We start from the raw sequence: 27,947 nt of genomic DNA, 5'->3' as shown, positions 1-27,947 counted from the left end.
CCAGGGCGGGCGGGGGCGGTCCGGCGGTGCCCGCGATGGCGCATAAAACCGCTGGCCACCCGCCGGGCCGTTCCTCCGCGCCCCGCCGAGCCGGCCGCGCCGCGTCCCGCCGCCCGCGAGCGCCGCGCGGAGCCGGCCGCAGACATGGGCAGCCGCGTCCGAGCGCGCCGGGCGGCGCTGGCGCTGGGCGGCCTCGGGCTGCTGCTGGCCGCGCTGGGCGCCGTCATGATCGTGCTGGTGCCCTCGCTCATCCGGCAGCAGATCCTCAAGGTGGGTGCGGGCCGGGCCGGGCCGGGCCGGGCCGGGCGCGTCCCCCGCCCGCCAACGGCCGTGTCCGGGCGTCCGTCCGGGTGGCCCCGGGGCGCGCGCGGGGACCCTCCGCCGCCGCCGCCGTCCCCGCAGCTGCGCGCTGACCTTCGCCTTCCCGCCCCTCCCTCCGGGCCGCCCGTCAGCTGGCCGCGGCGCTCTGCCCCCGGGCGGCCGGCAGCCGGGAGGCCGGACCCCACGCGTTGCAGGCCCGGGAGGCCGACCCAGGGCCTGGAGGTGCTCGGGGGTCTCTGCTGCCGCCCGCACCTGCTGTGTCTGTGCGTGTGGGGGGGTCTTTACTGCAGCCCGGACCTGCTGTGTGTTTGGGGTCTTTACTGCTCTCCCACCTGCTGTGTGTGTGCGCCTGTGTGTGTGTGTTGGGGGGTCTGCTCCCGCCGGGACCCGCTGCGTGCATATGTGTGTGCCTGTGTGTCCGGGGTCTGCTGCCGCACAGACCTGCTGTGTGTGTGTGTGGGGGGGGTCTGATCCCACCGGTACCTGCTGTGTGCATGTGTGTGCCTGTGTGTCTGGGGTCTGCTGCTGCCCAGACCTGCTGCGTGTGAGTGCGCACGTGTGCGCGGAGTCTCTGCTCCTGCCTTGGGTGTCCCGCTGTCTTCAGGCACTGTTGCATGTTTCCCTCCCTGCGCGGGAGGGCGGGTGAGTACTCTCCCTCAGGTTCTCAGACACTTTTTGTCTTTTTCTGGCCTGCCCTCACCGTGACTTCTGGGTTTCAAATCTTGTTCTGATAAGTTCTCTAATCTGATGGCCAGGAGGTGTCTGAGCTCAGCTGAGCCCCAGTTCCTGTGTGTGTGTGTGTGTGTGTTGTGTGAATGTACACATACGTGTGTGGTCTGTTTGCTATGTACATTATGCAGTGTGTGGTGTACGTGATCTGTGTGTATTATGTATGAGGTGTGTGGTTGTATATCTGGTGTGTATGTGCGTGATGTGCGTGTGAAGGGTTATAGAATGTATGTCTGGCGTGTGTGTATGTGTGTAAGGTGTCTGGGGTATGATATGTGTGGGGTGCATGAGTGTGATGTGTGTCGGGTGTATGTGTGGGGTGTAAGGGGTGTAATGTGTATGGGTTGTGATGTGTGTCGGGTGTGTGGTGTGTGTAGGGGGGTGTATGAAGTGTGATGTGTGGAGTGTATATATGTGGGGTGTATGTGTGTGGGGTGTGATGTGTAGGTTGTGTGTGTGGAGTGTATGTATGTGGGCGGTGATGTTTGGGGTGTATGTGTTGGTTGTGTGTATGTATGTGTGTGATTTGCCTTTGAAGGGAAACCCACGTGGAAGTGGGGGCACAGGACCCATCTCTCCCCGGCCCCCAAGGTGTGGGTGCCTCTTCAGCACCCCGGGATGGGACCCCCATGAGCTCGGACTGGCCCAGTGCTGTTCGACGTGTGGGGCCGTGCTCCTGATTATGTGAGCCGGGCGGGAATTGTGGCAGTGCTCAGGGGACCATGTGGGATGCTGGGAATCGAACCTGGGTCGGCCGCATGCAAGGCAAACGCCCTACCCGCTGTGCTATCGCTCCAGCCCCTCAAGCTGTTTTCTTGCCCAAGATGGAGTGCTCGTGTGTGAGAGTCAGTGCTTCTGTGCATGTATGTGTGAGTGTGAGACGTGTTCTGTGTCTTTGTAGCGTGTAACTGAGAGTATGTGCCTGTGTGAGTACATGTGTACCTGTGCGTGTAGTGTGTCTGCTCATGTCTGTGTGAGTAGCATGTTGTGTGTGTAGCGTGTGTGAGTGTGCCTATGTGTAGTATTGAGAGCAGCTGTGAGAGTGTGTGTTTGCCTGCGTGAGTGCGTGTGTACCTGTGCGTGTAGTATAGCATGTATGTGCCTGTGTGAGCCTTTGTGTGTGCGTGTGTAGCGGTGTGTGCCTGTGTGTGTGCGTGTAGTGGCTGTGAGTCTGTATGTGCGTGGAGCCGGTGTGTGCCTGTGTGAGCCTCTGTGTGTGCGTGTAGCAGGTGGGAGCCCGTGTGTGTGCATGTAGTGGGTGTGTGCCTATGGGCCTGTGTGTAGCGGGTGTGTGCCCGTGTATGTGTGCTCACACGTGTGTGCACCCTTGCCCCCGTGCCCCGCCATGTGGCTCTGCACCAGGGGAGGGTGACGCTTTCTGGCCAATGTGTAGCCGCCCTGGCACGGTGGGCTCTGCCCCCTCGCCCCCTGGTCTCCCGTAGGGGTGTCGTCTGAGGTCCCTGAGGCGGGGAGGTTGGGCCACCGGCCGTGCTCTGGGGCTGCCCCTGCTCGGTGCTGAGGGGCGTGGCGGTGCCGGGATCCAGCCGGGGTGGGTCATGCGGAGCCAGTGCCCCTGTGCGCCCTTGTATGCGGGTGACTCGCCCCACCCCCAACCGGCAGTGTCCAGTCTGGTTGTCCTGTGGGGGTCACCTGATGGCTCTCAGCCCCAGGCCCTGTTGCTCAGCGCTTGCAGCGCAGCTGGGGACTGTCCAGTGAGCACTGACCCCAGGGCAGCACAGTTCCCTCCGGTGGCCTGAGGGCTCTGGGCCACACACCTGCCAGCCACAAGCTAGAACACGGAGGCAGCTGTGCGTGTGGGTGCGTGAGTGTGTATGGGTGCATATGTGTGTATGTGTGCATGTGTGTGTAGGTGTGTGGGGGTGTGGGTGCATGCGTGTGTAGGTGCGTGTGTGTAGTTGCCATGTGTGTAGGTGCATGTGTAGGTGTGTTTGGGTGTTGTAGGGGTGTGTGTGTGTGTGTGTGTGTGTGTGTGTGTGTGTGTGAGCAAAGGAAGCTGGGCCTTCTGGGTGCACTCCAGGGGGTCACTCTTTTCCTTTTTCCTATTTGCTTTTTTATTTTCTTGTTCTTTCTAGGCTTAGCCCTTGAGAGGCCCCTGGTGGGGCTGGAGAGATAGGGGGTGGGGCGGGGGCGGGGGGATGTTTGCGTTGGTGCCCAGTAGCACTGAGACCACCAGGTGGCTCAGCCCCACCTCGTCCCCCCCCCCCAGAAGAGAGTTTAGAAAAGGGGCTTCCCGTCCATTGGATGTCAGAAAGCCCCAGGCCCCATCTCTGGTGTGTGGTGGGGCACATGCCCTGCCGTCCCACGGACCTGCCATCTGCGTTTCCAGTGTGTCCTTTAGTACGAGTCCCCCATGGGGAAAGTTGTGGCGGAAAGCCCCCAGAAAAGCCACACCAGTGGGATCCCAGAGAGAGTATGAGGGGTACCCACCTCAGCCCAGCGCCCCGCACCCCTTATGACCTCCTGAGCCCTGGCAGGAAGTCCCCGAGCCAGGGGAAGCCCCAGAACTGCTGTGCCCCGGCCGGATGCCCCCATCGCACCAGTGTTACTCCTGAGGAGGGGGTGTGCAGAGTCCTGGCCGGGGTGCGCCCGCTTGTTGAACAGAGAGGGTGTCGGGGATGGTCCCGCAGGACCTGGCAGTGGAGCCCGTGGGAAGCGGCAGATGTGGTGCCCGTTCTCCCCTCGGGCGAGGCGTGGGCGCGGTGGCGGGACAGAACATGTCGCAGTGTGCCAGGCGGGCACCTGGAGCTGGGCTCCGGCTCTTCCTTCCTCCTGCCTCGGGCCTCCCCTGCGTGCCCGGGGGCGCCCCTCTGCGAAGCCACCAAAAGAAAAGGGTCCTGGTAGGCCAGCCCGGCCCCCAGGGGGCCCCCAGGCACCAAGCCCAGCGGGGAGCCCCTGAGTACCCTGGGTGCGGCCCCCTCCCCGTCCTAATATGCAGAAGACTCGTTGGGGTGAGGGCCAGTGCCCAGCCGAGCTGCCCAGGTGCCTCTAAGCCCCAGCACCTTGGGGGGCCGCGTCTCTGCATCTTTTGGGGGCTGCAGGCTTCCCCTCCAGGCTTCCCTCCCGAGACAGGAGTCGCGAGAGCGCGGCCCGGGCAGGGTTTGGGGTCCGACTCTCAGGCTCCTGCGTCTGGCGAGGGTTCAGCCTTGGGGGCCCCTGGCTTTGCTCTTCTTCCCCTTCCCTGTGGCGAGCTTCCTGTTCCTGGGCCCAGGGCCACTGCTCAGCCCAGCTTCAGCCCAGCAGCGGAGCCCAACAGCGGCGCTATTTTTAGTTTCCCTGAGTCTAGTTTATTTTTGTGTATCCCTTTGCTCCTCCCTAGCTGTGTGAGCAAGTGTGAGTGTGCGAGGGTGTGCAAGTGTGTGGATATGAGCGTTTTCATGGTGTGTGCAAGTGTGTGTGTGAGCAAGTGTGTGTGTGCGGGAGGAAGCAAGTGTGCATAGTGTGTGCAGGTGACTGAATGAGTGTATGAGTGTGAGCGAACGTGCCGTGTGTGCAAGTGTGCATGAGTGAGTACGAGTGTGTGCAAGTGTGTGAATGGGAGTGAGTGCATGGTGTATGCAAGAGTGAGCAAGTGTGTGAGTGTGTGTGCAAGTGTGTGTGAGTGTGAGCGAGTGTGTGAGTATTCGAGTGTGTCTGGGAGTGAGTGCACACCTGTGAGGGCCGGCGTGTGCAGCAACATGTGTGACCAGGAGCCTGTGAACCTGTGTGGGCGTGGCTGTGTGTTGCGGCTCGTGCACATGCATATCAGGTGCTGAGCGTGTGCACGTACGTGTCCCGCTGCTGCTGTGCGTGCGCCCCTGCGGGGTGGTGTGCCTGAACACGTGTGCTGTGTCCTGCCATTCCCCGAACCGCCCTGGAATGACTGACGTGCCATGCCCCATTACCTGGAACCCGGCTGAGCTCAGCTCCAGGAATGGCCTCCGCCTCGCGGGAGCCCTCACTCGCGCTCAGACACATGCAGACATCCTTAAGGCAGACAATTCAAACACAAAACAACACAACACAACACAAGGGAGAGGCTGCCTCCCCCCTCTCCAGAGTGACCTTGGCCCCCCTTGCCCCGGAGTGGGGAGTGGCCGCAGGTCAGTGCAGAGAGAAACAAAAGCATCCCAGAGGCTTATTCCCTGCAGGGCCGTTAGCAGCTCTCCTGGGGGGCAGGTGTTGGTGTGTCCGCTTGGAACATCTCAGCCCAGGGCCTGCTGCCCCCTGTCCTCGCTTCCTTCTGCCTCCCTCGCCCGTGTTTCTTCCTGCTTGCCCGGCACACATGCTGGGGACGGGGAAGGAACGGGAGTGGCTGACCCTTGTCACTTCCTGGCATTTGGGTGAAGTTCCTTTCACCTCCTTTGGAAGCGTCTGAAAGGTTCTCGGCACACTTGGAAGGTCCTTCCCTCGGTTTCCATCCCTGCCCCTGGCCGGCCAGGGTCTCGTCGGCTGGGCTCCTTATCTGCCAGCCCTTGGACCTCAGCATCCTTTGTGGGCACGTGCCTCCCGGCATGGCCCGTGTCCGTCCTGGACTCTCGCAGGCGTGCCCGGCCTGGCTGCCCTCCCGGGGCCTCTCTGGACAGCTGTCCCCCGCTGCCCCCAGCTCCTTCCTGCCTCTCCCGGCCTGCACTCTGCCTGCTCCCTGGCCCTCTGGGCGGCCTCTGCGCTGCCACAACTGGGGGGTCATCAGGGACACCTGGCGCATCCTCCCTGCAGCTACGCTGTCAAACCCCCTTCACAGCCAAGGCCCGCACCTTTCTCGGCCGGGTCTGCTCAGTGCGGCATGTGAGGGTAGGGGAGGGAGCCATCGGTGGGCGGGCAGGAGACCTGGCCAGCAGCCCCCAGTGCACCGGAGGCTGGAGGCTTCACCGCAGCCTGAGCCTGAGCCCGGGGCTGCGCTTGCCCTGCCAGGTGCACACCCACCTACTCTGGGCCTTTGTTCCGTTCAGCTGCTCGCGGAGGGCGGAGCAGTAGACAGCACAGCGCTGAGGGCGGTTGCCTGGCACTCGGCCGACCCAGGCTTGATCCCCACCACCCTGTGTGACCCCTGAGCACCGGCAGGAGTAATTCCTGAGCACAGAACCAGGAGTGACCCCTGACACCGGCAGGTGTGGCCCCCAAACCAAACCAAGCCAAACCAAACGAGTCGCTGCTCACTCGGGCCCCACGGCGGCTCCCCCCGGCAGCTGTCTCCCGTGGCCCGTCCCTGCCCTGCCCCTTCCCCAGGGGCTGCTGTTCCCGCTGTGCCCCTGGGATGTGGCGTGGGCCCCCCTGGGTCTGGAGCCGAGCACGTGGCAGCGTCTGGTGTGTCTCAGAGGATGCTCGGACGTGGCTCCCGGGGAGGAGTGAGCCTGCGGCAGGCCCATGAGACCTCCAGACTCGTCTCGGACATGGCTCGCGCGGCTGCCCGCTGCTGCCAGCATGTTCTTGAAAAGTGCAGGTTGGCTGTGTTCCCAGCCCGGCCCGTGTGTGAGACCTGACCACTGACCGATGCCCACAGCCTGTGTCTGCAGGTCTGCGGGAGGGAGAACTAGGACCCCAGGGCCCCTCGGCTGTGTGGGAGCCTCAGGGCCCTGCTGGGGGCCCAGGAGTCCTCGTACCCCAGGGCTCGGGCAGCATGGTCCTGGGCCTCACGCAAAACACCTTCCCTGCCCCCCCACACCTGCTTCACTGGCTGAGCATTGACAAGGGGTGCCCCCCGGGCCTCCTGAGCATCACTGGGGGGGGTCCCCCTCCCCTCGCTTTGGGCCAAAATAAGGCAGTAGCTGCACCCTGTGGAGCCCAGCCCCAGCCCTGCTCACTGGTCAGCAATTGGTGCTGGCCCTGGTGGCCTGAGCTCACCATGGGACTGTGCTGATCACTGGCCGGTCCAGCCAGCACAAACTGGCAGGGTGTGTCCCCCCAATGGCTTGCGAAAGCGCCCCGCAAAAAAAGTTATCAGAAAATTTTCCCATTGGCCAGGAAACTTGTAGCAGGATACTTGTCAATTCTGATTGGCTGGGAAAGTCGTCGCATGATGCTCGTCAGTTCTGATTGGCCGGGGAACATTGGAGCGTGGTGCTCGTCAGTTTGATTGGCTGGGCCTGGGTCACGGGTTTGAGAATCAGGCTGCTCTGATTGGTCAGATTTCTATCCCGTTCCCATCTTTGGGGCTGGGGGGGGGGGAGTTTTTCTCTTAAGCCCTGGCGTCTCGGATGGGGAAATAGGTTTTTGGCTTTGGGGCCTATGCTTGGTGCTCAGGGATCACCCTTGGTGGGGCGCAGGGGACCGTGTGTGTCAGCTGTGGCCTGGTCTGCCGCCTACCAGGCAGACGTCCCACCCGCGGTCCCACGCCACGGGGAGCTTTGACCGCAGTGGCTGGTGGGCAGGAGTGGGGCATATGCAGTGATTTTCCCACGCCCGCGGCTCTCGCTGTTGGAAACCGTTGACTCCAGCACCTCTTGTTTTGTTTTTGTGTTTTGAATCAGGCTCATCAGCTAATTGTTTTTTTTTCAGGGAAGCTTTCATAAACCTTTGGATTGTTAGATCCGGAACTTGGGTCCAACCCAACATCTTTTATGTGTTCTTTGGGGAAACCCAACCCCAGAGGGAGCAGGTCTCTGTAAGGCCTCAGCGCGAGCTGGGGTGGGTCTTGCCGGGAAGGTGCCCCACAGGAGGGGAGAGGGCTGCCGGGAAGCAGGCCGGCGGCGGGGGTCTCCAGGGACCAGAGAGCTCCTGGGGTCCCGTCTCCACCCCTGTGGCATCCTGGCAGCGCGCGGGAGGAGGGTTCTGTAAACTGGGAGAGATGTCAGGCCGGGCTGTGTCAAAGTTGAGGCTCCGTCTGGCCCACGGGAGCCTCCTGGTGTGGGCAGGAGGCCTGGCGGGCACGGGGCGCAGGCGCACCGTTTGTAGCCCACGGCCGGGTTCTGCAACGCTGCACACCTGAGGGCGGCCCAGGACACTGCAGCCTGCCGGCCATTGTCCCAGCCCAGGACACAGCTGAGGTGTGTGTGGGAGCTGCCTGGAAAACAGTTGCGGCCCTGGGAGCCGGCCCGGGCTTGGGCCCCTGAGAGGGACACGGACTCACCCGCCTTCCCCGGGCCGTGACTTGGCCTCTCTGTATCTCGGCTCTGCCTCTGAGAAAGATGCAAGAAAAGCCTGTCCAAAGGCGGAGAAGTTGGGACCTGGTGGCCACCTCGTCTTGAGTGACGGCGTGTGGGGCGTGTGGCCATGCCCCAGCCATGCGGCCCGCCCATCCCAAGCGTGCCCGCCCGTCCCAAGCATGCCCGCCCGAGTTTCTTCCTGTGTTTTCAGTTTTATTTATTTATTTTTTTTTTTGCAGGGGTGGGGTGCCCACACCCGTGATGCTCAGGGCTGACTCCTGGCTCTGCACTCAGGAATCTCTCCTGGCGGTGCTGGGGACCCTTTGGGATGCCAGGAATGGAACCTGGGTCAGCTGCGTGCAAGGCCGCTGTCCTGTCACTCCGGCCCCTTCATGTCTATAGGCCCTGGGTCCTGGGCTCCCACTCCCCCTCCCTGCCCCACCTTGCATACTTTGCAGTTTCTTGGTCCTGGGAGAGCCTTTCCCGGGGGCTGTTTCTACAGCTGCCTGGCTGGTAGTGTGGCTTCCTGCCCGCAGGGCCATGCGTGGACGCCTCCAGTGCTGGGGCCCGGGATGTGGCCCCCTGCTCCTGATGGCCCTGCCAACCCCGGCCCCTCCCCTCAGTGCCCCCAGCCCTACATCCCGCGGCGCTCCTGGCCCTGCCTGGGCCCAGCAGGACTGTCCTGCCCGTGGCTGGGAGGAGCAGGGGTCCTGGCCTGCTGGGGCCTGTCGTGGGCATGAGGCGCCCGAGGGGCAGAGGGGGCGGGCCCATGCCTCCGCCTTGCCCTGGCTCTGCCTGGGGCCTCAGAGGCTTGGCCAGAACCTCTTGGCCCCGGCAGGCCAGCCGGGCCAAGGCTGACGCCTGCAGAGGTTCCCGGCAGCTCCCGCAGACAGCCATGCTCCGCGGGGGCGCCCTGCCCCGCGCCCTTCCACAGCCCCAAGACTCCCCCTAGGGCCAGGGTCTCCGCGGCAGGGGGCTGGGCACTTGCCGGCATCCCCCCTTAAGACTGCCCCCTACCCCCGAGTCACTCGCTCAGACCTTGAACTTTGAGTTTCCTGACTGCGGTGTGTGGGCATGCAGTCTGCGTGGCCCGTGCCCATGACTCGCCGTGGCCCGTGGCAGGACTGGATTGCCACGGGAGAGACTAGAAGGGTAGACGCGGCCAGAGATAGGACAGGAGTCTGGGCACTGGCCTTGCCTATGGCTGACCTGGCTCAGTCCCCGGCATCTCCAGGTGTCGCCCAGACAGACAGGAAAGCAGGAGCAGACTCATCCTCGGGGCTGGGGGGCGACCCCAGCAGGGAGGGACTGGGCACCTCTTCGAGGTAGCGGCCGGGTCTCAGCTCCTAAGCCTGGACACAGGTCAGCTTGCTAAGCCTGGACACGGGACAGCCGGCTAAGCCTGGACACGGGACAGCTGGCTAAGCCTGGACACGGGAATGTTTGCAGTTGGTGACTCAGAGGCTGATGGCCCTGGGCGGGCGGTGGGGCGCTGGTTTAGGCGCCCACAGGAAGATGCCGCCGAGGAACAGGTGACCCAGAGGGAGCAGATGCCCCGGCCGGGGAGATCGGCCCTCTCCCAGTGGGCAGAAGGAGCCGGGGATCGGGGTGGGGCACGGTGACCGTTTGGCTGATAAGCAGAGCCGTAGCTGTGCGAGCCCAGTGCAGCTGGAAGTCAGGAGACCAGGCTGGGGTGTGTGTGTGTGTGTGTGTGTATGATTTTGTGTGAGTGTGTGAGAGTGCATGTGTGTGTATGAGTGCATGTGTGAGTGTGTATGTGTGTGAGTGTATGGTTGTATGATTGTATGTGTGTGTGAGTGCGAATATGTGTGTATGTGAATGTATGTGTGTGAGTATATGTGTATGATTTCGAGTGTATGTATGAGTGTATGAGTGTGTTGAGTCAATGTGTGTGAGTGTGAGTGTGTGTGTGCGAGTATGTTTGTGTATGTAAGCATGTATATGTGTGTTTGAGTGTGTGTTTATGTTTATGAGTGTGCGTGTGTTGGCCTCTTGATTTTTTTTTTTTTTTTGCTTTTTGGGGCACACCTGGCTATGCACAGGGGTTACTCCTGGCTCTGCACTTAGGAATTACTCCTGGCGGTGCTCAGAGGACCATATGGGATGCTGGGAATCGAACCCGGGTCGGCCGCGTGCAAGGCAAATGCTCTCCCCGCTGTGCTATAGCTCCAGCCCCTTGATTTTTTTTTTTTTTGAAAGTGCTTACAGGGCTGGGTAAGGCCTGGCCTGGTGCGGCTGAGCCTGCTTTCCCGCCTGGGAACCCCCCGCCCCCCCAGGGCCCTCAGCACCGCCAGCTGCTCCTGAGCACTGGGCGGAGCGCAGGGCTCCAGCAAACCCACCTCCTCAAATGAAAAAGCCCCGAAAACGTGAAACCGGGCCCTCGTGGATGAGTGTCTGTGCCGACTCTGGGAGCACCCCACTCCACGTCATCCAGCCCTGCCGGCCGGGTTTTGAGGGGTGCCCTCAAACAGATGCAGACCCCAGCGTTAGCTCCTGGGGAATCGAAGCAGCCTCAGGCCTCGGGGGCTTGAGAGAGACCAGCTTTCCTCCTGGGGTGAGCTGAAGCACTTCCTTCTCCTCCCCCTGGGCTGGGTGGCAGCCTGGTGGACCTATCACAGGCCGGTGACCGCCTGGGGTCCCATCATAATGGCACCTTGAGGGACTGGAAGGTGAGTGTGCCCGGTCCCTCTCTTGATCTCCCAGAGGCCTTGCCTGGGATCTTGACGCGTTTGCACCCATGGGAGAACTTGCAGAGGCAGGAGAGTATAGTGGTTGGAGCGGAGGCTCTAAGTGGTCTGAGCTCACTGTGCCTCAGTTGCCTCATCCATGGAACCGTGATGAACGGAACCTGCCCTGCAGACTAATCGTCAGGTTTCCGTGAGAGCTTTGCTGGACGGGCTCTTAGAAGTGTGACCTTCAGCATCAGACTTCAGGGAACCGCAGGTGGCAGGTGCTTCCAGATCGTTCCAGCAGCTCAGTAACGTCAGGACACTACGTCAGCGTCTGCGCCTCCTGGCCTTGCTCTCGTGGTCTCCCAGTGACGGCCACAGTCCTGGGCATCATTCAGGGATGGTGCAAGCGGCCACGCGCCACACACGCACAGGCGTACTGCACGCCTCACACAAGTCTGTTTGTATGTGCGTCATGCATTTGCACGTGATGCACACATGTCTCAGTTTGTGCATGCAAGGAACTACACAAGTGTACACATGCAGACGCACATGTGACACGTTTGTCCATGTGTACATGCATGCACACATATGTTCGTGTATCCGTCCCCGCCCGCCCTGACTTGCCGTGACCCTCCAGCACACAGGAGCATTGCCATCCTGGTGTCCTCCGGATTGTGTCCATGCCCTGGGCTTGTTGGTAGACAGTTGTGTGACTTCTGGCTTGGGCTCCTGTGAGGAAGCCCTGGCAGGGGCCCCCGCGTGGGGGGCAGTGAGGAACTGCAGGACTCGCGTGGGGGGGGGGGATTCAGGCCTTAATCCCAGAGGGAGGCTCCAGCAGACGGGGTATGACCCAGCCTCTCAGGGACCTTTCTGGGGCGGGCAGGGTGGGGAGGAGGGGGGTGCCAGGGTCTGCTGAGGGCTGGGGCTGGGCGGGCACCCAGAGGTCTCCGAGCCCCGCCAGGAGTACTCCCTGAGCACCGCCAGTATGCAGGCCCCAAAGGAGCAACAACAAAACCAAAAACAGGACGAGGAGCTTGGTCTAAGCGGGTCTCCCACGCTCTCACACTCACCCGCCTTGCTCCTGTCCTGTCTGGGACCCTCTGAGAGTGTTGGTTTTATTGCTCATGCTTCTGGACTCAGAGTGGGCACCTTGGCAGGCCAGACCCATCCCTGCAGTTCCTCCTGCCCTCCTCGGAGCCTGGGGCCCCGGCAGTGTGCAGGGAGTGGTGGGAAGGGGGTGGGGGTGACCTCTGGGCATGGGGGGGACAGAGGTGCCTCCTCTGGGACACTTTCGGTCATTGCTGGGGGCGGGATTCGGTTTTGCAATTCCGGGCAGGTTAAGTTAATGGGTAATTGGGGGCCGGCGTGTGCACCTGGGCGGTGTGGGGGCACCATTGCAGCCCCTGTCAGGAGAAAGCAGAGCGCAGACAAGCAGCGGGTGTCCTCCTGGGTCCTGGGCTGTCTCACCCGCAGCGTCCAGGGAGGGATGGGCGGGTCCTGGCCGTTCCCGCACGACCTGTGGTCACAGTGCATTGGGGTGCGTGGGCGGCCAGCTTGGCTCATGATGGGACCCTGGGGCCCAGCTTGAGGGTTGGGGTGAAGGCCCTGTCACAGGCTCTCCCGGCCGTGTCCCCACGGGACGGGCACGGGCTCCCTGGGTGCCTGAGGTCCCACCTTTGCCTGCTGGCCCAGGGTTGGCGGCTCTCGCTCCTGTTCTGCCCACTCCTGTGCCCTGTGGACAGTCCCCAGGCCTCCGGGGCCCAGAGCCACCCTCTGTGCCAGCGCCCCTCCCCTGGCCAAGGTCGCGGGTGGGAGCCGCAGCCCGTTCTGTGCCCATCCCGAAGGGCCCTCGGCAGCCAGCAGCTGAATTCGGGTGGTCCAGCTACCCAGTTCTCTGCTCCACTCAGACTAGCTGGCTGGACGGGCCCTGCCCTGGGTACAGGGATGCCTGGCCTGCGGCAGAGCTCCTGAAACAGCGCGGCGGAGAGCGGCCGCGCCACTGCCCCACTGGTACCGCCTGCACTTCATTAGTTTCAAGCCCACGTTTGCCCAGTAAATATTTGCTGAGAGTCCGCAGGCCCTATGGGGTGCCCGTGGGGGGGCAGCTTCAGGACAGGCTCGTGAAGGGGGGGCCCTGCCTGAGAAGGGGCATCTGAGTGAGGACAGGTAGGGTGGAAGACGCGGCTGGCCGCTCCCGGGGGGGGGGGGCGAGGGGAGGGGCAAAGGGCCATGGGCCATGCCAAGGTCCTGGGGCCACTGGCTGGAGGGACTGAGTGTCCAGTGCTAGGGGCGGGGCCTGTAGCAGAGCTTGGCTTTTACGCCACAATTCTGTTTGGCAAATAAAGAAATGCACGTTTTGTCTATCTGGTCACTGGGGTTTATGTTGTTTATCTGGGGGCGGGGGGGGGGGGGTCATCCCACACACACTCAAGCAGTGGGACCCGATGGTTTGGTGTCCGGGCCAGTAGGGCCATCCTGACCGTCGGGGTCCCTGCATGCCCACAGCCTGCGCCCCGTCCTGGGCCTGCGCCCACCCTCGCTGCCCTGATCTGGCCCCTTGGTGTGGGGAGCTGCGGTGCTGGGGCCTGGCCATGCCATCTGGGGAGACCCTGGGGTGTGGCCGCGGTCACTGGGCCCCGCCCTCTGGCCCCTCTCGTGCAGGTCTGCGGTTCCCCGCCTGACTCACGCCTCTGCCCACAGGGGCCCTCCCTGACGCTCCTCCTCCCCCTCCTAGTTTAGGGGCCCCAGGCTGCGCACGGGCACGTGTCTGTGCCTCCATGCCGGCCTCGCTAGACCCCATCCCCCTCAGCCCGGCGCTTCCTGCCTGCCGCGCTCTGACAGGGCGGCCAGCGTTGGTGCATGCTCTTCGCCCAGCGGGCTGTTCAGGAAACAGCTGTTGCCGCTGCTGGGGCAGTCCCTGTCGCCCCTGGCCCCCACCCTTGCTGTGGTGGCGTCTGGAGTGGGGTGCTGCTGGGTGGCTGTGTGCTGAGGTGGTGGGGGTATACCGGTGTGTGCACAGTGTCCTGCTGAGTCCACAGGGGAGGACCCTGAAGCCACGGTCTGGACACTCCTGCATCTTCTGGGGAAGCCCAGCTCACGGGCTCAGTGCCCAGTGCTCATGCCTCCTCTTCCAGGCAGCCCCCCTGGGCTTGATGAGCATGTCGGGGTGGCTGCGAGGGTGTGGCGACCAACACAGGTCACTGGGTTCTCCCCTCACCCTGCCACCCTGCCTGCCCAGGCGGTAACCTTCAGCCCCGGGGCAGGGGAGGGCCTGGGGTGAGCCGGGCTGGGTGAAAGGCCGGAGTCTGGCCAGGGGTTTATCTAATCAGCCGCCCTGGTCTGTTGTGACCACTGCAGACCAAAGTCCGAGCCCTGCCAGTGGGGGCGGGATAGTGGGTCTCCACTAGCCAGTCACTCAGCTGCCGTCAGCCAGGAGAGCCTCACGCTCACCGGGCCTCAGTTTCCCATCGGACCCAGGCAGGCCACCCCGGCCAAAGGGGGCTGGGCTCCCACTTAGGGTTGGGTGGGCATCCCGGAAAGCAGAGGGGGAGGCAGGGGCTGGGCCCTGAGGGCCGAGGGGCACTTTGTGCCCCAGCACATGGGGTCCTGTGTTGCCCTGGCCTGGCTCTGTGCCCCATGCCTCAGTTTCCCCATCAGCAAGAGCAGGCTACAGTGGGAAGCAGCTCCTGGCGGGTGTGCTGGCTCGGGGCGCCGGCTGTCGGGACCAAAGGGTCCACTGCACCGGCTGCCCCCCGCCCCCACGCCCATCTGTGAGAGGGGCCCGTGGAGCTGCCGTCCGGGCATGACCCCTGGTGGAACCACATGTTCCTGGACAGGGCCGAGCCCACAGTCTGGCCATGCCCAGGATCCCGAGGAGGGTCACACGGGGACCGAGAGCTCTCGAGTCCAGAGTGGGGCTCCCCGTTTCCCACTGCGGGGACCCGGGGAAGTGTGTGGGAAGTGTGCGCAGCTGGGGGCCTCTGGGGGCTATGGGCACAGCCAGGTGTGGATTCAGCTCACGGACCTCCTCCCCCGGGTAGCCTCCCAGGCCTGCAGAGCCTGAGCACTGCTTGTTTCTCCAGCCTCAGTGGAGCTCGGCTTCCCCGCTGGGCTCCAGGAAACCCTCGGAGCCATGAATTCCTCCTCATGAAACACCTGTGTCCAGCCCCGGCACAGGGGAGACACCCCCCGCCCCACTCCCGCGCGACCCTCCCGCTCACTGCCCTGTCCCTGCAGAACGTGCGCATCGACCCCAGCAGCCTGTCGTTCAACATGTGGAAGGAGATCCCTGTCCCCTTCTACCTCTCCGTCTACTTCTTTGACGTCCTCAACCCCCAGGAGATCCTCGAGGGCCAGAAGCCGTCAGTGCGGGAGCGGGGCCCCTACGTGTACAGGTGAGGACACGGAGGGACCGTGTGGCCTGACAGCGGTACTGAGCCCTCTCCGTCCATCCACGCAGCCACGCTCACTGGGCAGCTGCTGTGAGCTGGCCCACAGCAGCTCTGGGCCCGCAGGGAGAGCAGAGGGAGGCCCACTCGCCCGCCCCGGGGGGCAGGTGCTCACTGAAGGCCTGAGGCCAGGACTAGTAGGGCCTGGAAGCAGATTTGTGGGTGATGGAAGCGCTACACGTGTCCACATATGTGCACAAGCATGCCTGTGGTTGTGCACACACACATTCACACATATGCATGTGTACCATGCGCATACGTGTGCATGTTGTGTCTACATGCACGAGCATACATATACGCTTTGTGCATGAATGTATGTGTACACATGTGTGCACGTGGGCACATGTGTGCAAGTGTGCAGTGCATACGCATGTGTGCATGCATGCAAGTGTACATGTAGAGATGTGCACAGTATGTGTACACATGTTTTCGTGTGTATGAGGCTCACAAGAGTGCACACATGCATGTCCATATGTATGGGGCTACATGATGTGCATGTGGGAGCAAATGTGCGAGTGTATGTGTGTGAGCACACGTGTTCGCTATTGTGGCATGTATATATGGGTGTACATGCAAGTGCATGTGCATATACATATGTGCACATCTGTGTACAGCTTTTGCGTGTGCTGACTGAGCAAGGGTCCGGCCTGTGGGGCGGTAGGGAGCTGTGTGGCAGCCCTGTCAGGGAGGTGGCGAGCACCGTGGCTGAGAGGCCTCTCAGGCAAAGGGAGGGCCGAAGGGGACAAGCTGCACACGTGAGGTGGGCGGGGCTGGAGACCGCTTCTCACCAAGGCACTGTGGGGTGTGGAAAGGGTGCTGCAGGCTGTGGGGCTCCAGCCCACCTCACGGGGCCCCTGCAACACACAGCATGCACTCAGCACGCGGGGCTAGGCGCCCACTCACACACACACAACACGGATGCTCACATACACACACACATGCATTCAGCACACACGTGCACGCACACACACGTGCATGCAGTGCACACGCACACACAGTCCTGCGTAGCACCACGCCCCGTCCCTCCCGCCCATAGGTAATGGCGCAGAGCAGACGGACTGGCACGGTGCTCAGGGGCACTGGGGACAGGACCCAGGCGAGAATGTCCCCCCACGGTGGAAACGCAGCCACTGTGCTGGGGCCCGGGCTTCCGTGTGGGGCCTCTCCACCTCTGCCACCCCTTACCTCCTTCCCTGGCTCCGCCCCTGGGTACCTCCGGCATCCACTGCGCCTCGGGACCCCAAACTGGCCCCAGTGGAGAAAACGGGCCTGGATCTGCACAGCCAACAGCCCCCCTCCCACCCAAGACCCAGGGCGGGGTGGAGATGGTTGGCAGAGAGAGGGCCGTGTGGGTGGGGGTGGCTGGTGGCCATGAACTGCCCCCCCCTTCCCGCCATTGCCTGACGGTGCCCCTAGGGAGTTCCGGCACAAGACCAACATCACCTTCCACGACAATGACACGGTGTCCTTCGTGGAGCACCGCAGCTTCCAGTTCCAGCCCACACGCTCCCATGGCTCGGAGGACGACTACATCGTCATGCCCAACATCCTGGTGCTGGTGAGGCGCCTTCTGAGGGGCTCCCGGCCTACGGTTTCCTGTAGGGGGGGCACTGGTCAGGCCATGTTCCACTTCGGCCCTCAGGCCAAGGGTGGCTCCCCCAGACCACATCAGCGTCGTGTGGCCCGGGGTCACCGACGTGCTGACAGGGGCAAGGGGGGGATGGGCGCTGTCCGGGGCATCTGCCAGTAGCCAGCGTGACGTGGGTGTGGAGGGTCGCAGCCACGTGCCCAGATGTCAGTGGGGAGGACCCGCCCCCGCTCTGGCTGCGAGTCAGCGGGAGGCCCAGCAGCCTTGTCACCTCCTGGGTCTGGGGTCCTGCAGTTTTCCCGGGGACACTCGAGAGTGGGGGACCCCCCCCAACCAGGGTTTGAGCCCCAAGCCCCGCCGGGCAAGGTCTCTAAGTGCAGAGCCGGGAGGGGGCCTTGGGGTGCGGCTCCAGGCCCCAGGTTGGCTGGACTGGGGAGTGTCCACCTGCCAGTCACTGTTGTAGAGGGAGCTGGCCGCTGATTGGCCAGCTTGGAGGGGGGGTTCCTGATTGGCCAGGTAGGAATTTCTGATTGGCCAGGTGGGAGGGAGGGCACTACTGATTGGCCAGATAGAAGGAAAGGGCTTCTGATTGGCTAGGTCGGGGGAGAGGGGTCTCCTGATTGGCTCGACTGGAGGGACGGGTTTCTGATTGGCCTGGACAGCCTGGGGGTGGGGCTCGCAGCCTGGTCCACGGGGGGGGGGGGGGAGGGGGGGGGAGATTTTCCCCAGCAGGTGCCAGGGACCGGGACCCCCGCCCTGCACGGCCCTGCAGGGTGCCCGAGGTCCTTGCTGCAAGTGCCGCCCCTCCCCCGCAGGGCGCCGCGACCATGATGGAGGACAAGCCCGGCGGCCTGAAGTTCATGATGACCCTGGCCTTCAGCACCCTGCAGGAGCGCGCCTTCATGAACCGCACGGTCAGGGACATCATGTGGGGCTACGAGGACCCGCTGGTGAACCTCATGAACAAGTTCTTCCCGGGCATGTTGCCCTTCAAGGGCAAGTTCGGGCTGTTTGCCGAGGTAAGTGTGGGCCTGGCTTCCTTCTTCAGGGTCGCCCCGGGGTCCAGGGTGGCTGCCGGAGCACCAACCCTCACGTCCACGTCCACGCTCCAGATGGCAGAGCAGGAAGGAAGGAGTGGAGGGGGTGGAGGGTCGGGCAAGGAGCTGAGCCCTTCCAGGGCCTCCCGGCTCTCGCCACCCTCTGGTTTGGGGTCGAGCGTTGAGGGAGGGGTGAGTGGACCGCATGCCTGTCACTCACGCGACCTTTGGGACCGGTGCCTGCTGGTAACAGTGACCGGGATGAACAGATGAGGAGGCATTGGGGGCTCTTGCTGTGACCCGCCTGCATGTCCCTGGGAGCTGCTGTTGTCGGGTGGGGCTGGGCTCAGCACACTCAGAAGCACGCGGTCACCAGCCCCGGCTCAGGGCGGGCTCCGGGCTGGGCTCGCTCTGGAACACTTTGCCCTCCTCGTCCACTGAGCTCTCGGCTGGGGGACGCCCCGACCTGGTGACAAGCAGCCCCTGAGCTTGTGGCCAGAGCCCAAACCCAGCACCGGAGCTTCATTTTTGCTCCAAGCATGCAGCTCGGGGACAGGGACGCGCTGTGGCCGTGGGCGCGGCCAAGGGAGGCGTGGACACCCTTCCCCTCGTGCTGGCTGTGTGCACGCATGAGCGTATGAGTGTGCAGATGTGCATGTGTAAGTGTGCGCACACACATTCACGCTAGTGTGCACATGCGTGTTCCAGCGTGCACGTGTGTGTGGATGTCTTATATTCACGCAGATGTGTGTGCACGAGCGTCTGTACATAGGTGTACAAGCTAGTGTATATGTACAAGTGTGTGCACACACGTGTTGTCGTGTAGGTGTTTGTGTTGCCGTGCACACCTGTATGTGTATCAGTGCATGTGTAAGCATATTGGTGTGTGCAGGGGCTGTGCCAGTGTGTATCAGTATGTACACACGTGTGTTTGCGTGCATGTATCGGCGTGTGCGTGCATGCGTGCGTGACCCTGCCCGGGCGCTCACGGCTGGTCCTCTCCTGTCTGCAGCTCAACAACTCGGACTCGGGGCTCTTCACGGTGTTCACAGGGGTCCGAGACTTCAGCAGGATCCACCTGGTGGACAAATGGAATGGGCTCAGCAAGGTGCGTGTGGCCGCGCTTGGGGGCCACGTTGGCTCCTGTGGTGACCCAGGCGCCCGTATGCAGCTGCTGCTCATGCCCTGGGATGCTGAGGGGGCGGGCGTGGCCGGGATGATGCTGTTGTGGCACTGCAGGGCCGGGGCTGGGCACGTCCCTCTTCCCTCTGCCCCTTGCTCCACCTCCCAGGTGCAGGTCCGCCGGGTCTGGCCAGGGCCCGCCGCCCGCGCTGCCCACCATGGCCTTGTGCCTGTTGGCTGCCCCCTCGGCTCTGCCCTGTTTGGTCAGCAAATGTCTGCGTGGAGGTGAGGGACCTCCGAGGGGTGGCTAGTCCCTCCCCGAGGCCAGCCCAGCAGCCGTGTCCCTGATCCCACCCGGTCCTAACTCTTGCTCCCAACTGGGGGAGGGGGAGCGAGGGGCTGGAGCGATAGCACAGCGGGGAGGGCGTTTGCCTTGTACGCGGCCGACCCGGGTTCGATTCCCAGCATCCCATATGGCCCCCTGAGCACCGCCAGGAGTGAGTCCTGGGTGCTTGAGCCAGGAGTGACCCCTGTGCATTGCCAGGTGTGACCCAAAAAGAAAAAAAAACAATTGGGGGGTAACTGAGTCCCCTGCAAAGGTACTTGTTTGAGGCCCTCCCGACTGTCCTGTCTATACCACTGCTGACCCACCACTGTCCAGTCTACACAGCCTGCTCGTTCCCCACTGCCTGGGGCAGCTTCCTGGGGCCTTGTGCCAAGAGCAGCGTTGATAGAGGCCGCTGCCCCCAGGGTCCCCTAGACTGTGTGGCCAGCCTGAGCCCCACATCCCCCCGCAGGTCAACTACTGGCACTCAGACCAGTGCAACATGATCAACGGCACCTCCGGGCAGATGTGGGCGCCCTTCATGACCCCCGAGTCCTCGCTGGAGTTCTACAGCCCCGAGGCCTGCCGGTAACTGCCCCTCCCTGCCCTGCCCCCCCAACACGCTCACGAGGGTCCCTGGGCCTCTCGCTGCCCGGGCCCGTGTGGGCACTGCTCTCCCTGCGGCCCCTGTAGTCTCTGCAGAGCTGCGGCCGAGGAGGCCCGCGGGGGGCTAGAGGATGGGGCGAGTGCAGACCGGGGGGTTCCAGAACCTTCTCTGGGCCTGCCCTGCCCTCTGCTCCATTGGGGCCCTTTTGGGAAAAGCCTTGACTTAGGAGTTCGCAGACAGAGCCAGACCTTTGGGGACCCCCAATTGGGGAGGTGCTGGGACCCCCGGACAGGAGGGGCTCCCTCACCACCTGGGGATGCCTGGAGGGAGGTTGTGTATGGGGCGTGGGTGACCCAGCTCGGTTCTTGGGCGTCACCCCCTTGGTGCGGGGGACCCTGTGCTCCCCGGAAGTCAGCCCAGGGTCAGCCCCCCGGACATGCCCTCACCCATCAAGCACCTCTAGAAATTCCAGCGTAGAGACGAGAGGTGAGGTGCTCCCTCCCCGCCCCGTCTCTGCCCTGGCAGGAAGCCCGTGTCTCACGCCACCCCCAAGCCCAGGACATGTTGCTCCCGTCAGTGCTGGCCTGTGGGTGCTGCCAGTCTCGGCCCAGGGGCCACGGCAGGACAAGCCGTTTTGTCTTCTGTGGGCACAGTCTGGGTGTGCCGGCTGGCAGCGGGCCGTGCCGCGCGCGTCCAGGCCCAGAGGCACCACGGGGGCGCTGGGGGCAGCAGGGGCTGCGTGAGGACGGGCTGGACGGGGTGCCTGGACTCAGGAATTCACTCAGGAATTCTGCAGGTGCAAAGGCCCAGCGGCAGGGAGCAGAGGAGCTGGGTGCAGGGAGGAGGTAGCTCTGGGGCATGCAGGTCCTGGTTCAGATTAACTGGACAGTGGTCACCGGGCCCTTCAGGCCGAGCGGGGAGAGCCCCAGGAGGGGCCCGGTGCGAGCACGCGTGTGCAGGCATGTGCGCACGTGTCTGTGTGTTTTTTGCGGGGCTCCCCGTGTGCCACCAGCCCACCCCGTGCGTGTCCCCACAGGTCCATGAAGCTCATCTTCAAGGAGCCGGGGATGTTCGAGGGCATCCCCACCTACCGCTTTGTGGCCCCCAAGACCCTGTTTGCCAATGGGTCGGTATACCCGCCCAATGAGGGCTTCTGCCCCTGCCGGGAGTCGGGCATCCAGAACGTGAGCGCCTGCCGGTTCAGTGAGTGCCGGGCCAGGAGCTGGGAGGGCGGGAGGGGCTGGCCATGCGTCCAGGGCACGCTCTTCCCCGCCCGCCGAGCCCCCACTGAGGGCACACTCGAGGACCCGGAGCTGCCCCTCGGGCCTGGGCTGTCTGCTGCGGCCACACTGCGGGCTGGAGGGACGTGGGGGCGGAGAAAGGGGCCCTGGTCAGCGGGTGCCTCCTTCATGGCTGTGGGGTGGTCAGGCCGGCTACCCCCCACGCACCCCTCCCTCCCTCTCCACACACCGCCTGCCCCTCCCCCTCCCCGGCCGCTCCCCCACCTCAGGGCCAGTGGCCTCTGCCGCTTGCCCTAGTCCTTTGCGCCGTCTGCACCATCTCTGCCCGGGCAGGCGCCCAGAGATAAGCCGAGCCTGGTGGGTGTTCCCCTCCTGGCGGCCGCGGGGATCCCTGTGCCCTGCCCGCTGGGCACCTTCACAGATGCCAGCGCTGGCTGCTGTAAAGGCATAAATTAATTAGTGCTTATCAGCGGCAGGTGTGTCTGCTGAGGAATAAAAGGGAACACACGGGTGTAAGCTGCCCGGTTCCACGGGGCCGCCCGAGTGTCGGGCCTGGCCGGGCCAGGCTGGGGGACCTCGGGGTTCTGCTTCCGCGTCTCCTGGCCCGAGGGGTGGCAGGGCGGGTTCCAGCCTCTGATGCTCCCCGTGTGCTTCTCTCTGACCTGGCCGCTGCCGGCAGCCAAGTCCCCGGAGCCCATGCGAGCCGGGTCAGAGCTCAGGAGTCAGCGGCATCCAGCTCAGTCACCACGCCAGACAGCCGTCACCACCGTCCGCTTCCAGAACATTCTTATCTCTCCGGGCGGTAGCCAGTCCCCTCACTGCTGTCCCATCTGCCCCTGCCTGGTTTTGCCCAGCCGGCCCCGAGCCCAGGAGGCTCCACTGGTTCTTGCCTGGCCACGGCGGCCACGAGAGGGTCCAGGGGGCTTGTCTCCCCCCCTCAGTTCAAACCTGCCTCAGTTTACCCTTCTGCTCTCACATCCCTCCCGCTCACCCGGCACCGGCGCCCGCTCCTGGTCTGGCCTCTGCCTGGGAGCTCCCGCACGGCCCCTCCTGGGTACTGCTGGCCCTGACCCTGCACTGGTCCCAGGGTGCTGGCCACGCTGAGTTGGACGTCCTCTGGCCTCTGCCTACAGATGCCCCCTTGTTCCTCTCCCACCCCCATTTCTACAACGCGGACCCCGTGCTGGTGGACGCCGTGCAGGGCTTGCACCCGAATGCCAAGGAACATTCCTTGTTCCTGGACATCCACCCGGTGAGTTGGACGCCCCCCCAGCCCCCCATGACACAGTGGATGCTTCCAGGCCGTCGCCGCCGGCTTCCCTCTGCACCCTGATTCCATAGGTCAAGGGCTTCACAATCTTTACGAGGAGATTGTCTGCACAAGAACCATAAGACAGTAAATTAATTAGGAATTATCAGTCTGCAAATTAGCGGAGGCACCTCCCAGCCATGCCTGACACCCTCAGACACACCCAGGACCAGCAGCACCCACGGCCGGGCCCTGGGGAATTTGTCCCGGGGACGTGATCAGTGGGAGGAACGGGAGGATCCAGGCTGCCACGTGGCCGTCCCCTTGCGGCCTCGCCCCTGGCTCCCACGCTCCGGCCTGTCTCTGAGCTGAACCAGGGGTCTCCCGCCGCCCCTGCCCACTCTCCTGCCGCTCCCGGCGGAGTCCCAGGGGCACCCACGGCTTGGCCCTTCCCGCGGCCGCCCCAATGGGAGGAAGAGTTTCTGCTGTGGATAGCGTGGGGATGCTCGGGGGTCCCTTCCTGCTCCTGAGACCCCGAGCGAGGCCACCAGTGGGGAGAAGGGGGGGGCCGTTACGGGGAGGGATGTGCTGTCCCCACCTGAGGACAGGTGGAAGGAGACAGCCCTGCCGTGCATCAGCGGGCGCTGTCTACGGCACTGGGGACCCAGGATGGGTCCAGGGTGGGCCTGGTGTGGGTGCAAGGCTCTGCAGTGAGGCTCCCTGCTGGACTCCAAGGCGCTGCCTCACCCCCACAGTGTCTGACACCCCAGGGTGGGGGGAGCTGCCCACGTGGCCCGAGGGCATCTGCATCACGTGGGGGGGGGCAGTGGGGGACAGGGCGTGTCCGTGCGCCCAGCTCAACCGCCCGTCTGCAGGTCACGGGCATCCCCATGAACTGCTCGGTGAAGCTGCAGCTGAGTCTGTTCATCAAGAAGGTGGAAGGCATCGGGTACGTGGGGCCCAGGCCGGGCACGGGGAGGCCCCGTTTCCCCGACCGACACCCCCACTCTCTGCCCCCGATCCCCGTCTTCATGTATGCCCCCGAGCTCACCAGAACCTTCCACCCAGACGCTTTCCCGTTCAGCCCGGGAACTGAAGGGACCCCACCCAGACACTCCTTCCTGGTGGGCGGCTGCACCCGGACTGGGCTCAGGGCTCACCCCTGGCTCTGCACCCGGGAGTCACTCCTAGTGGACTCAGGGACCATGTGGGGTGCTGGAGACGGAACCCCGTGGGCCGTGTCAGAGCCAGTGCCCTCCTTGCTGTAGTGTCCACATGGCCCCAACCTCTAAGGAACCTGTCAAAGGGCCGGGGATGGCCGTGTGTGTGAGGCCCTGGGCCGCAGTTCCTCGGAGACACACCCCGGTCCTCCTGTTCCATTCCCTGACACAGTGTCCAGCCTCGGGGTCCCTTCTGGTCCCGAGGGCTGCTGGGGCTCCGGCCATTGCCTCTCCTTTCCGGCCAGCTCCTTTCTCGGGGACCAGCCTTCGGCTGTTCATCCCATAGCGCCTCAGCCACTGTTCGTCTCGACAGCAGAGACGGGGAGCGTGCAGCGCCCAGCCGCACTTGCCGTCCGGCTGCCCTGGGGATCTGATTCCACCCAGCTCGGTCCCAAGGCAGAAGAGGGTCGTTGTTTAGGGGCACACCTGGTAGTGCTCAGGAGACCGGCAGTCCGGGCGGCGGGGGCCCTTGGCGCCCCTCAGTGGCGACTGCGTGTCTCGCTCCAGGCAAACGGGGAAGATCAAGCCCGTGGTGTTGCCGCTGCTGTGGTTTGGCGAGGTGAGTCCCGACCCCCCTGGGCGCGCGGGGGCGGGGTCCGCGGAGGGGGGCGCTGGCCAGCGGGGTCCCGGGAGGGGCGGCTGGAGAAGCCGCTGGTGGCCGAGGTCACGGCTGGCCCGGCCTGGCGGGTGTGGGGACGCGAGCGCCTGCCCAGTCCTGTGTCCTCCCCAGAGCGGGGCCATGGAGGGCGCCCCCCTACGGACCTTCTACCGGCAGCTGGTGCTGATGCCCAAGGTGTTGCACTACGCCCAGTTCGTCCTGCTTGGCCTGGGCTGCGTCCTGCTGCTCGGGCCCGTCGCCTTCCTGCTCCGGAGCCAGGTAGGAGCCCCGGCCCAGCCCCTGCTGCTGTCTGCGGGCCGGGCCTCTCACTGTCCCTCGTCCTCTCCTGTTCTCTCGCGCCCCGGGCCCGGCAGGGGGACGAGTCAACCGAAGATCTGGGGTCGGGGGAGGGTCTGTGCTGCTGCTGGGCGCCCGGTGTTCTCCAGCATGCCGGCCGTGTGTAAGTGAGCACTGAGCTGTGAGCCGGATCCAGCCGTGTGCGAGTGAGCACTGAGCTATGAGCCGGAGTCCCGCCCGGGGACCTGTCCAGGGGTGGCTTCGAGGAAGACCCCCCTCCCACAAGGCAGATGCTGGGCCTCAGCCCTTCTCTGCGGGGGCCCCAGGGCATGGAGTACAGAGCACAGGGGAGGGGCCGGAGGCCTAAAGGAGCCCGTGGCTGCGTCCAGCGGGGAGGAGGGAGGTGCCCAGGGTTCCATCTGAGGCCCAGGTCCCCCGTAGCCTTCCTCTGAAGGCAGAGTCCTTGGGGGTCCCCATGGGGGCCACCCACCCGCTCGTCCACCTGCTCATCCACTCATCGGCTCATCCACCCCCTCGCCCGTCCACCCACTCACCTGTCCGCCCCCTCGCCCACCTGCCCCCTGGTCCGTGGGTCCACTCACCCGTCCACTCCCTCCCGCCCATGGTGCGGGTCAGTCGAGCCATTCCCTGCAGTGGCTTTCAGGGCGGGCCGTTGGCCTCTGGGGGGAGGCCCGGATGGCCTGGCGGGGACCGGGGGCCCCTCTCCGTGGTGGCAGGGCCGGGACGCCTCTGTCTTGCTTCCTCCTCTTCTCTCCTCTTGCGCTGGTGACGCCTTCCCGGGCCCTGTCTGTCTTGACCTGTCCTGTCCTGTCACCCTCCCCAGGACTGCACAGGGCAAGGGTGCATTTGGACCCCCCCCCCTCAGGAACACGTGCGGGTGGGCCGGAGGGAACCCTTGGGGCCACCTGGGGGCCCGGGACCAGGGGGAGGGATGGGGCCAAGGTCGGGCTCATCCCCCTTCTGTGTACTAACTTGCTATCAGAAGGGGTCAGCAGGGGGCAAGGGTCCCTGCCCCCACCCAAGCCGGCAGACTCATTTCATTTCTGTTGGGAAGAATATGGGGCCCCTCCCTGCGGCTGCATAGGGCCGACCAATTGGGGTGACCCTGCGGGTTCCACGGGGTCGGGAGGTTGACACGGGTCCTGAGGGTTGCTTGGCCGAGTCACAGAAACGGCCGTTAGCCGTTCTGGTTGCAGTGAGCTGGGTGCGGCTTACACATCCGTCCTGGGGTAAGAAAAACCACATTCTGGGGACCCACATCTTCCATCACTCTTCAGGGAAACGCTTCTTGTCAGTCCTTTAAACAAAGTCAAGAGTCCTCGTGGGAAAATCTGTTTCCGGTCCATCTGAAGTGCCACCTTCTTGCGAGCGCGCTTCCTTCGGGCTGTCTGTCGGTGACGGGCCCGTTCTGGCCGAGCATGGCCCTGTCTCTCCCTCTCTCTGGGCAATTCTCCTGTCCGCCTTCTCTGCTTCCGGAAGCCCAGGGCCGCATTCGAGCCTCGCATGTCTGGCCACGATGTGACTGTCAATGAGCTCGGTTGTCTTCTAGGAGAAATGCTATCTCTTTTGGAGTAGTAGTAAAAAGGGCCCAAAGGATAAGGAGGCCCTTCAGGCCTATTCAGAGTCCCTGATGACGTCCGCTCCCAAGGGCACGGTGCTGCAGGAGGCCAGGCTGTAGGTGGGTACCAGGTAACCCCCCACCCCACCCGGCCAGACCCCGGACACGGGGCAGCGGCGGCCTCCGGCCTGGCTCTTGCTGCCCCCTGGAGCAGAGGCGCCGGCTCGCGTGGACGGTTCGGAGGCTGGCTGAAACGTCGTCCCTGTTTGAGCGCTGACCAGCCAGAAAAGGGGGGTCTCGGCGGGCTCGGGGCCGGCCATCTGTCTGGAGCCGCTGCAGGCTACGGACAGGCCCATGCGAAAATGAACGCGGTTTTTGGGCTGGCGCCGTGTGGGTCGGGCCCAGTGGCCGCGAGTCCTTGATCCAAGCTGCGGATGGACCGGTCACCCGCCAAGCGGGGTCCGACCGTCCCCCAGCGGGTCTGCCCGTGGCCCAACTGTGGGTTTGCTCCTGAGATGCTGAGATTGGAACAGTCAAGGGGTCGCGAGCTCAGACTCAGCCCTGCTCCCGCGGGGGGGTGGGCGTCTCGGGCAGGACTGGGAGGCCCCGGGTGGGGACAGCGTCTCAACGTCGGACACGGGCCTGGGGTACCGTGGAGGCACCCCCCGACTGACCATCCGCCGGGGACAGACTGTCCTTCCAGGGGTGCGCTGTCCATGTGCCTGCTGCCCCCAGCCTTCTCGCCCGACCCTTCAGCCCCGGGTGCCGCAGCCCCTCAGTCTGGGCCGGGAGGGACAGTTGCGCCGGTTGCCCGCGATGATGCCCACGTCCAGCTTGGGAGGTTGGGGGTGGGTGGCGTGTTGTCCTCATGTTTCTGGCCGTCTAAAGCCACTCGGTGTCCGGCCTGCCCTTCTGGTTGCGGCGCATCTCGCCAAGACACTCGTGCCCGAACCATCCGCGAATCCCAGCCCTTCAGTAGCCGAGCTGGGGCATCTGGGGCGGCGGTCACGGCGTCTGGGGCGCCAGCTGGGCCAAGTCCTGGGCCCTTTGTGTCCCTGTCTGGGGTGGGGGGCTGTGAGGGCTGCACCAGCCTTTTCCACCCGCAGGTGCTGAGGGGGCCTGCAGGGGCTGTGTGGGGAGGCTGCGGTGTGGGGACACAGCCGGGCGTGGCGGGGTCACCCAGAGCTTCCTTTCCCCACAGGGACCCGAAGAAGCCGAGAGCCAGTCCAGCCTGGCGCCCTCATCCACCGGGGACCCCGGCCCCCACACGCCGCTCCTCCAGGACTCGGCCAGCCGGCGGTCCATCAGCCCCTCGGTCTGATCCCACGCCACGCTGTCCCGCCCAGCGCGCGTGAGCTCAGGCACGAACACTCAGGGACAGAAGGCTCTGGAAGAGGCCCCGCCTCGAGGCTGTTCTGGAACCTTCTCTCCACATCCACATCTCTCCAAGCACACTGCAGGGGCTGAGGGCTGGGGCAGGCCCCCTCCACCACCGCCAGGAACCAATGGCCGGACAGGGTGCCGGCCACACAGGGAGAGCCGTATCACGCGGTGGCTCTGAGCTGCACACGCATCTCCCCCGCCCCGACTGACAGCACTGAGCCCCTCGGGTGACAGAGACTCCGGACGCCCCCTCCGCGACAGCCCCCCGAGAGGTGCCGGGGCCCCACAGCCTCCATCCTGGTCTTTTTCTACTGGAAGAGAAGTGAATTTTACAGTCTCAGAATCACAGCTGAAGTAATAAACCTTTTAAAAAAGTGACCTGGGCTTGGCCACCGTGTGTGTGTTTGTGTGTGTGTGTGTGTGTGTGT

At 64.3% G+C, this 27,947-nt stretch overlaps 1 protein-coding gene across 2 annotated transcripts; it reads left to right on the top strand.

The window, feature by feature from the left end:
• On the top strand, window positions 1-27,861 carry SCARB1 (scavenger receptor class B member 1). Of its 2 annotated transcripts, XM_056131432.1 has the most exons (13): window positions 1-270; window positions 15,062-15,219; window positions 16,690-16,831; window positions 17,677-17,880; window positions 18,911-19,006; window positions 19,818-19,933; window positions 20,989-21,155; window positions 22,327-22,445; window positions 23,318-23,391; window positions 24,170-24,221; window positions 24,393-24,539; window positions 26,128-26,256; window positions 27,338-27,448. In XM_056131432.1, exons 1-12 carry the CDS (start codon window positions 145-147, stop codon window positions 26,254-26,256), a joined length of 1,530 nt encoding a protein of 509 aa, XP_055987407.1. In that variant the 5' UTR covers window positions 1-144; the 3' UTR covers window positions 27,338-27,448. The 2 variants fall into 2 exon arrangements, with proteins under 2 accessions (XP_055987407.1, XP_055987408.1); XM_056131433.1 differs by lacking the exon at window positions 26,128-26,256 and having other exon boundaries at window positions 27,338-27,861.
• Window positions 27,862-27,947: the final 86 nt, after the last annotated feature.

Source organism: Sorex fumeus, unplaced genomic scaffold (genome assembly GCF_029834395.1).
Source record: "Sorex fumeus unplaced genomic scaffold, SorFum_2.1 ptg000087l, whole genome shotgun sequence".
Classification (NCBI taxonomy): Eukaryota; Metazoa; Chordata; class Mammalia; order Eulipotyphla; family Soricidae; genus Sorex; species Sorex fumeus.
The sequence above is the reverse complement of the archived record's forward strand: the minus strand, read 5'-3'. Positions and strand labels throughout refer to the sequence as shown.